Genomic DNA, 10,046 nt, shown 5'->3' on the forward strand with positions numbered 1-10,046 from the left:
CACAAAGTCCCCCTATGCTCTCAGTCCTTTCATAGTAAGAGCCTGTTTTTCAGTACATTCATTGATTAGATTGGAAAGTGGTTCATGCCAGAGAGCTGCTCTTAATGCCAGATCTGAACTCTCCAGCTGCTTGTAAAGTCTTGGTGAGTACTGAATGTTGGCTGGATGCTGCGGACTCCTCTGTCACTTCCCACTCGGCTGACACAACTAAAGAACATTCACCCGCAGCTTTCCAGACCCACATTACGCTCACTTTACACTGTGTCCATGCAGAGAGAGAGAGCGAGTCCCCATGAATCAATCCATGAGGAGCAAAGTTTGAAAAGCTTCTTAACGAATTGTCTAATCTGTACACTGTCCCTGACATGTTATGATGGCAGTGATTTCTCTTGTTATTGTACGGTCAGAATGGTAGTGGTGTTTATTTTGGAGAAAGCGGCGTAGTGTTTACGGAGGCAGTCCGAGAGTCTGTTGTGCAGAATGACACTGTAAATATTAACGCTGCGCTCACCTCTCTGCCTGCTCTCGCCTTGCAGATATTGATGAATGTGACAACGAAACCATCTGTGGGAGCAACGGCTTCTGTGAGAACACAGACGGCTCATTCCGCTGCCAGTGTGACCGAGGCTACACCAACCCTCCGGGAGATATGACCAGATGTGTCGGTGTGTTACTGCTGTCCAGAAAGTATCCGCTGTAGACAAGCTAAACTAGCCTGTTCATATAAATGTGTTTTTCAAAATTAAATACACTATGTTGAAATATATTCCAATACAATCCATAATTCGTTGGTCAAAGTAGTAACATCCACCATGGAGGTGTACAGAGGCATACTCTGTACACCTCCATGGTGGATGTTAAATCAGACAAACAAAGATGCAGTTTAAGCATAAGGAGTTTTATAAAGATAGTCTATGAACTGTTTAGGAAATACACTCGTTTTTATACGCAGTACCCCATTTTCAGAGGCTCCAAAACCTAAATCTTAAATATGATATATATTTTTTAATACAGATGCTGTCTTGACTTCCTGAGGTTTAGAACCCAAGGCCCAAATGCTGTGTTTCCTCCCCGGAGATGCTCTCCTAGTTCTTTACTGCAGCCACTTTAAGCTGCTGCTTGTTTGTGGGTGTCTCTGCCTACAGTTTTGTCTTCAGCAACTAAAAAGCATGCTCTGTTGGACTGAGACTGACTTGGCCATGAAGAATATCCTATTTCTTTCCCTTGAAAAACTCTCGCAGTATGGTTTGGAATTCATTCAACGCTGTGAAGAGCTGTCTGATTACTTTTGCAGCGTTCGGCTGAATCTGGGCAGAGAGTGTAGATTTGTACACTTCATTTATCCTGCTGCTTCACAACATCAGTTAGATGCTATAAAGTGTTTGTTTTTTTAAATTATTAGATATGTAAGTAATTTTGACATGATTTACTTTAGTTGTCTTCTGTGATCTTTCAGCGCTTTTGGTGTTGATGAGCTGGTCAGTGCATTCATTCTTTTTAAAAATGCCCCAGTTTGACGATTCGCCGACTCCTAAAGTTTTTGTTTTTGCCTATTGGTGGCGTCATATTCATATTTAAACACCCTGCATCAGTTTCAGCGATTATGTCTGCTTCATTTTTCATGGAATAAGAATGGAGCAGGCCTCTCCTGGACATGAACCTGCTTGTCAATTGTCCAATTACTTTTGAGCCTCTGAAAATGAGGGACTGTGCATAAAAATGGGTGTAATTCCTAAACAATCGATGCAGCAGTTTTGTTAAACTTCTTCAGTTAAAGTTGGACCTTCAGTCACATCTTAACTGTTTGCTTTAAACACTGCAGCGGTATACTGAGACAAAACTACAAAAATTGTATCTTTGTCCAAAAAATTATGAAACTAACTGTTAATAGTCATTCTGAACCACTTCCACGTATGCACTCTCATAGTCTAAATCTTAAAAGTACATCTTTTGTGTACAAATCTGCAAATGAAAGACTTTCTAACACATACACTGTTAACACTCATGGTAAAAACTACATCCTCCAGCTGAGAATTTATTGGCTGGTTATTAAACAATAAAAATTTACATTTATCATCTATTTGTAAAAAGTCAAATCTTTCTTAAGATAGATAGATGTAAGAATAGATGTAAGATAGTTTTATAAAGAAATGCATGAAGGACTTTTCTTTCATTTGAATATCAAGTACTCTTCTGACAACCGTGTGCATGTTCCCGATCCTTTACTGACCTAAAGCTTCCTCTCCTGCTTTTCTCAGACGTGAATGAGTGCGAGATGAGCTTGGCGCTGTGTGGGGAGGCCCTGTGTGAGAACTTCGATGGCAGCTTCCTGTGCATCTGCCCCAACGACAATGAGGAATTTGATCCCCGCACCAGCCAGTGCCGTTCCATGGGTAATAGAGCAGGACTAGAACTCAATCCCGTCATTGGGAGACGAAGTTTTCCCTGATTTAATGAGCCGTCTCTCATTATCCAAACAAGGGCGACTAGGTGGACATGGCTTACTCCACATCTCTTAGAGTATCTTTTGACCTGCGTGTTTCCTTTTTTTTTTCTTTACAGGCTGGGGTTATGGTTGGGTGGGTTTCCCGCAAAAATTTGTATCAGCCTAATCCGCCAGACAAACGATGAAGTAACTTCTCGATCGGAGCCAAGCAAATGCCCTGGGGCCTTAGTTACCGTAAACCCATTTCCCCACCAAGACAAACAGGGATAAGGTGTAGCTATTAGCAATTAGAGCTAAAGACACATTGCTCTGTGCTCTTGTGCTAAAATAATCGGAAAGTGCAGAGGTTAAAGATATGTAATGCAGTGTAATTTCAGGATGACTAAAGCCTTTTGAGTCATGGAAATATCATCACATTCCCAGTTTGATAGGCACATGTGTACACAAATTGGGGGTATTTACATTATTAAGCTACGTGCCCTCAGCGGGGATGTTTTTTCTTCTGCCTGGGCTCTAAACCCCAGTTATGCCTTTGTGTACCTTTCTGCCACATTCCACTGTTTGCTTTCGACGTGTGTTAATCAATCATGTGAGACTGAATGGTGTGTTGACTCACATGCCAGTGTTTCCATTTGGCTAAGCCAGCAGCTTAACGGTGAAATGCCTGAGCCCATGCCTTTGGACAAATGAGCAGGCTCAGCAGTGGCAGGCGAGGGTAATGCACTACCTGCTGAAGGGATGTGGACGGATGAAAGAGCGGAGGCCCTTTGACGCTGTTACGGTGTGATGATGTGCACCTCAAGGTTAGGATTTATTGTAACTTTAGCTTCCTGGAGAGCTCGTCTGTGTAGTGAGGTATGACTTCAAAAAGCTGTATCAGAGAGCATTTTTCCTTCCTCAAACACCAGACCGTGACTAAATCCACAGATGCTTTCACGACCGTGATCTCTGACATCGCCTCACCTGCTTTATTCTTTGTTCACCTACAGCTGAGAGGGACACCAAACCCATTCCTGCATTCCCCACTTCGGCAGAGGAGAGGAGGGAGTGCTATTATAATCTGAATGACGCAAACTTCTGCGACAACGTCTTGTCTCACAACACCACCAAGCAGGAGTGCTGCTGCACGGCTGGAGCAGGCTGGGGCGACAACTGTGAAATCCACGCCTGTCCCGTCCAAGGAAGTGGTACAACAAGAGCTTTATTATCGGAATAAAGTGAACATATTGTAATATTAGAACAGCGTTTTTCTGTGTTTTGTTAATCTGCTTGTCTTTGTTTTTCAGATGATTACAAACAGCTGTGCCCTTACGGCAGTGGATTACTACCCTTGCCTGTTTCCTCTGTACAAAGTTTTGGAGATGAGCAACGGGCTTACATAGGTACACACTCTTCGCTTGTAAATGCTACCTCGTTTTGTAGATTTTCCCTGTTTTAACCCCTCAGCCGTTAAAGCACGATGGGGTTTTGTTCTCACACTGGGGTTGGGCATGCAGCATGGACTCCCAAGTTTGCAAATGTGATAACTCGAGAAAGACACCAGGTTAAATAATGGAGGCCTTGAGTCAAGTATTCTGAAAATCTCTAAAAAAGATGTCACCTTAGTTAGTTAATATTAGTAACCTTGACCTCGGAGTCAGGGTCACAGGGTCAGGTTTTCTGAAAATCTTGTGCAATAACTTGAGAAGGAAGTCAGGATTTTCAAATGTATACAATAAGTGCATCAGGGGTTAGGACTGGCTGTCAACAGCATTTTTAATGGCACAAAAAGGTGAAATGTTTTATTTTCACCTGCAGCAACTTTTAAAGCCAGATGGACCGGCCTCATGGTAAACGTGCCTCTATACCTGAGTATTTACTGTAATTGCAGCTTTTAAAAAAAGAAGCGAATGACAGTTCTAGCACAGGGTCAGGATTTGAAACTTTTTCAGCTCACACATCGCAACGTGACGCACATGACGCAGCTCTCTCTGTCTTTGCCCCTTAGATGCAAATGAATGTGAGATTTTTGGGCCCGACATCTGTAAGAATGGGCAGTGTTCAAATCTCTTTTCTACGTATACTTGCTACTGTCGCTCCGGCTTCTTCTACGATAACATCCGGCTTGAGTGTGTGGGTAAGAAAGTCTTTTTTTTATTACCTATTATGTATGGTGTATGTATAAATGTATGGTCTCATTCGTGGTCTGCTTTGTATTACCATGCTAATGTGCTAAAATGCAATGATTTTGGTGACGTCTGAGTCTCTTTGCACTAATTTTTTTAAGATTATGATGAGTGTGCATTTGGAAATGTCTGCGAGAACGGGGTGTGTGTGAACACGGCCGGGTCATTCAACTGTTTCTGCAGTCCTCCGTTGGTTCTCGACAGCACACGGCGACGCTGCATTGATCTCAACACCACAGAGGGTGTGACACACACACACAAACCGATTCTATTTTTTTTTTTTGACAATTTATTCTTCTTGGATATTCAAAGAAAAAGTATAACTTGGTTAGCTGACTCTTAAAGTGATATTTTTCTGATTCTCTTATTTTTTCTCTTAAACCCTTCTCATTGTACATCCCAGAAGTTGTGGACTCAGAAGATGACGTGCACGTGGATATTTGCTGGCAGCAACTCGAGGGCGACAACATGTGTGCCAAACCGCTATCAGATCGCAGAACTACATACACTGAGTGTTGCTGCCTGCACGGTGTTGCCTGGAGTGAACACTGTGCCCTCTGTCCCAGGAAAGACTCTGGTGAGAAGCAGGAATCAGATAAGATAGTGATTTTTTAGTTTCATAATGAATCTATGTACCATGTTCATAGCATAGCGTATTCATACAGTAATGATTTTGTAATTTTCCATTTGATTTCAAAAGTAAATGATCATTTCTATCCCTTGTTTGCTGCTGTGTACAGCTGACTATGCAGTAATGTGCAACGTAAGAGGAAGTTCAGATAGTCTGCGAGAGCGAATAGGATATGAGTACGGTGTTGAGGGGATAGATGACCCTGCAGAACATTTTGGCCCTCCATACTGGGATCATTACGGCGGTGCTGGTGGACCCTATGATATTTCTGAAGGTGAGAACTACTACGGCATTCAACAGCCACCCCTCCACGTCCCCGTCCGTGTGCCCAGTGTGCAGCCGAGAGAGTACCAGCCGCAGCGAGTGGATCCATATGCTGGTGACTATATGCATGCAGTTGTGTTCTGTTTTAGTAGTTTAACATAATATTTCATAAGCTTATCAGGTATAGGCAAATATACCTACCTGGGATTCAAAGTAGCTTTAATATATACAGCAGCTACAGTACTGTGCAAAAGTCTTGAGCCGCACCCTGCTTTCTTTATGTTTTGCTAGGAAATCAGTACATCAGTTTATTAAATTGTGCAAACATACATGGATATATAGCATATTAGGGAGAAACTTAGCAGCTTGTACACTTCTAACAAGCCTGAAAGTCAGTATTTAGTATGTGCACCTCTATTCTTGAACGCAGCCTGAACTCTCTTAGGCAGCTTCCTGTAATTGCTTAAGTAGTCTTCAGGAATAGTTCTCCAGGCTTTTTGAAGGACATTCAAAGCTCTTCTTTGGTGATCCCACACCGCTTCAATAATGTTGAGCTCTTGGCTCTGGGGAGATCAATGACTGACAGTATTCCATTCTGTGTTTTTCTATCCAGGTATGTTTTTACTGTATTGGCAGTGTGTTTAGGATTATTGTCATGCTTAAGAATGAAGCTGTTTCCAATTCAATTCAATTTTATTTATATAGCGCCAAATCACAACAAAAGTCGCCTCAAGGCGCTTCATAGATACAGAGAAAAACCCAACAATCATATGACCCCCTATGAGCAAGCACTTTGGCGACAGTGGGAAGGAAAAACTCCCTTTTAACAGGAAGAAACCTCCGGCAGAACCAGGCTCAGGGAGGGGCGGGGCCATCTGCTGCGACCGGTTGGGGTGAGAGAAGGAAGACAGGATAAAGACATGCTGTGGAAGAGAGACAGAGGTTAATAACAGATATGATTCAGTGCAGAGAGGTCTATTAACACATAGTGAGTGAGAAAGGTGACTGGAAAGGAAAAACTCAATGCATCATGGGAATCCCCCGGCAGCCTACGTCTATTGCATCATAACTAAGGGAGGATTTAGGATCACCTGGTCCAGCCCTAACTATATGCTTTAGCAAAAAGGAAAGTTTGAAGCCTGATCTTGAAAGTAGAGATAGTGTCAAACCAGATAGTATTGCATGGTGGATCAAATCTGATCTATTGTTCATAATTCTAACAGTTGTGACAAGATCCCAAGATGATCACAGATGCCTGTAGACACTCACTGCTGTACCTCTCTACTGTCATCTCCTTTGTACATTTTGACAAGTTGAACCCAAAATTTCTCATTTGGATTCTTTACTCCATAAGACCTGTTATCTCTGATTATCAGCCCAATCACTGTGTCATTTTGGATACTTCAGACATTTCTCCTTCTTTCCCTTCCTTAAGAATGGCCTTTTGATAGCCACCCTTTGAATGAGACCTTTCCTGATAAGGCTTCATTGAGAAATTTGTCCAGTTTCTTAAAGACGTAGCTTACAAACACTCTTCATCTGCTGTAGATCATTTTTTTGTTTTAAAGACACACCGCACACCATTCCAATACATGTCAGTTTTTCATCTAATAGCTCTTTGTAAGTCACCTTGTTGGTGCAATTACAATACAATTTTATGCTGTCAAACATCATTATATTTAAAATTTTATGCAGATTCAATAACAGAAATTAGAGCAAATGATGTGTTGTTGAAAGGGTTAATAGTAGCAAAATGGCTGAAGAAATGACCTAAAATTGGTTCTTTGCTAAGTTGTCTCTTAAGTGTAGACACAACACTAGTTCATCCCTCAAGTTTGGTGCTTTTTTAATCTTGAATGATCGATGGATCAGTGTTAAATGGCTTAAACATTGCTGAGAAAATGGTTAAGGACTGGGGTGAAAATGAGTGAAAAAGCAGCCAATGTCCAAAGAAAATCTTTGAAAGACCTTTAAAAGCCTGGAAAACTGTAGCTCAAGTACAAGATAAGTCTGGCTCCTTAGAACTAGGATGTAAAGAAATGACGGGTGGCTCAAAACTTTTGTACAGCAACGTATAAGCCAGAATATTTTATATTAGTTTTGTGAACGAGGATATCAAATGACCCATTAGTGGACTGGATGTCCTAACAGGTCAACTGACATCTAGCATTATGAGAGTTTGAAAATATTTTCTTTAAATAAATGTTGCAACAATATCATGTCTGTCTGTATATTTGTCCAATCAGAACGCTATGAAGGTTTTGAAGGTCTCCGGGCGGAGGAATGTGGAATCCTGAATGGGTGTGAAAACGGTCGCTGCGTTCGAGTGCGAGAGGGCTACACCTGCGACTGCTTAGACGGTTATGAACTTGATCTAGACAAGATGGCCTGTATAGGTGGGTTTTTCCTGCAGCATCTTTAGGGGCCTTCTCAGTAGGCTGCCCACATTTAGATCATGTTTTCCTAATAAAGAATGTTCAGGGGCTTCCTTGGATCAATAGGAGAATCAGTCACTTCATATAACATCATATCTCATTTAAAAATATGGTGCTGAATCTTGAAAACAAACCACAGTGAACTCTGCTTTCATGTTTCAAACTTCTGGAGCCAGTAGGTTAACTCTTCATGCAGTAAATCTTTGCCCTCAAGGAGAAGCTTTAAATTTAACAACCTTGCATTAACTTATGTTTTATGGGAAACTAATGAAAGCCGTGTACTCCACAAAACCATCGTGTGTTACCCTTTGGTTTGACATTCCCTGGTTGTACACTGCCAAGAGCAAGGAGGCCTTGAATCTTAGCCACTTGTGTGTTACATGAGATATTTTTTATAAATGTACTTTGTTTGTTTTGTAAGAAAACAGAGTCTGTCTTTTAGTAATGAAATTCTATGATTGCAAGATTGTGTCCGCTACAGGCTTATCGACTTCAAGGTTAGCCAGTTTTCCCAAGAAAAGTCATTGAAAACCGTGGAAACATGTGGGAGCTATGCAACTCATGCCCTGCCTCCTTTTATAAATCTCACCGCTAGCGTTTCCCCAGCAGAACATGACATAAACACAAAGAGGGTCATTTGAGATTGACTGCTATGAAATGACAATCAGACCTCCCATGCTGGAAAAGAGAAAGAACAACCTGTTGAAGGCCAAAAGGAAACACAATCCAGTGGATTGTTAATTTTACCATCATTCTTAGAAGTCCGGCTCTCAAGATGGCTGGGAAATCGAGTGCAGATCCTGTCCAGCTGACACGCAACATGACGGCATGTTTGATTAAAGATATATGAGATTCTATGCAACACGTTTATCGTGTTGAGGGAAAGTAACTCCAACAGCAAACCTTTGTGAAAGTAATTAAAACACTTGTGTTGGTCACTTGTTGAGCAGCTACGGCTGAGGAGATAGGATGAGCTGTCCACTTATCAGAAGGTTGGTGGTTTGATCCCCACCTCCTCCAGTCCACATATCGAGTGTCCTTGGCAGGAAGCTGAACCCCAAATTACCCCTGATGCATTCACTGATTTGTGTACTGTATGATGTGAGTCGAACAATACTTCAAGAGAAAGGCAAGCACCTAATCCTCACATTTGAGAACTATTAGCTGTTTGATTTATTTTCTTGAAAAACAAGTAATTATCAAAAGTATTTTCATGTGTTTAAATCATAGTTTCTGATGTGATCATTTATCACGATGAAAAGTTAGAACAGAACTCAAATTTGTTGGAGTTTAACATGGAAAGGACGGGAAAGGGAAGAATTATAATTTTGAGGTGACCCCTCAGCAGCAGATGTGTCATAGGCAGCTTTTCCTTCTGGGATTCTCCCTGCTGACTAACTCATGCTGTGTCCTTTCTCCTCAGACATAAACGAGTGTGAGGACATCAGCGACAAAGTGCCTTTGTGTCAGAACGGGGAGTGCACAAACACAGAGGGATCGTACAAATGCACCTGCTTGCCGGGCTTCGTGGCCTCCGCCAAGCCACACAAATGCATCCCGGCGATCCCAGAGTCTAGGCTTAGGGAGGCAGGAAACTGAGTATGTTGGAGTGCCGGCTTCTCTGCCCATTTTCCCCCAGGGCTTGACTCTAAACCTCCAACAGTAATGCTGAAACGTCCAGTCTCGTTTCCCTACATACCACACGCACACATACTGACACATGTACATATAGAAAACACACACTTGCATTCAGCACAGGATGCATTATATCCCCCTCACACACATTCAAGAGGACCAGGAATTGTGCAGTGAATGTATTACATGGGATTTAGCATTCTCCAAATATCCATTTGCCTTAAAGGGATTTTGTGGACTTTTTTTATTCAGTAAGCCCAGGCAATTTGATATGCAGATATATATATTTCCACTTTATTTTCTCTATCACCTTCTCTTTTTGTGTGTTATTTATTTCATTTACATGACGGGCCTCTGCTAACTAAGAAAGCAAAATATTTCAGATGGCGTACTTGATTCGTCTCGTTTTACTTGTCTCGGTAATTGATGTCAGAGACAGTGTGGGGAAATAATAAATGTATTTTGTAAAA

The 10,046-nt window shown here is 41.7% G+C and overlaps 1 protein-coding gene across 2 annotated transcripts in view; it reads left to right on the top strand.

The window, feature by feature from the left end:
* LOC113011632 (latent-transforming growth factor beta-binding protein 2) overlaps positions 1-10,046 on the top strand; it is an 89,184-nt gene extending 79,138 nt beyond the window's left edge. The window contains exons 32-41 of one of the 2 annotated variants that reach the window (XM_026151208.1): positions 537-665; positions 2,259-2,393; positions 3,436-3,633; positions 3,733-3,828; positions 4,434-4,562; positions 4,713-4,853; positions 5,018-5,188; positions 5,352-5,621; positions 7,753-7,902; positions 9,365-10,046. In XM_026151208.1, the coding sequence (XP_026006993.1) occupies positions 537-665; positions 2,259-2,393; positions 3,436-3,633; positions 3,733-3,828; positions 4,434-4,562; positions 4,713-4,853; positions 5,018-5,188; positions 5,352-5,621; positions 7,753-7,902; positions 9,365-9,540 (1,595 nt within the window). In that variant the 3' untranslated portion in view covers positions 9,541-10,046. Of the gene's footprint in view, positions 1-536; positions 666-2,258; positions 2,394-3,435; positions 3,634-3,732; positions 3,829-4,433; positions 4,563-4,712; positions 4,854-5,014; positions 5,189-5,351; positions 5,622-7,752; positions 7,903-9,364 lie in introns of both variants that reach the window. The other variant, XM_026151207.1, reaches the window with a different exon arrangement.

Source organism: Astatotilapia calliptera, chromosome 19 (assembly GCF_900246225.1).
Source record: "Astatotilapia calliptera chromosome 19, fAstCal1.2, whole genome shotgun sequence".
In the NCBI taxonomy this organism is placed as follows: domain Eukaryota; kingdom Metazoa; phylum Chordata; class Actinopteri; order Cichliformes; family Cichlidae; genus Astatotilapia; species Astatotilapia calliptera.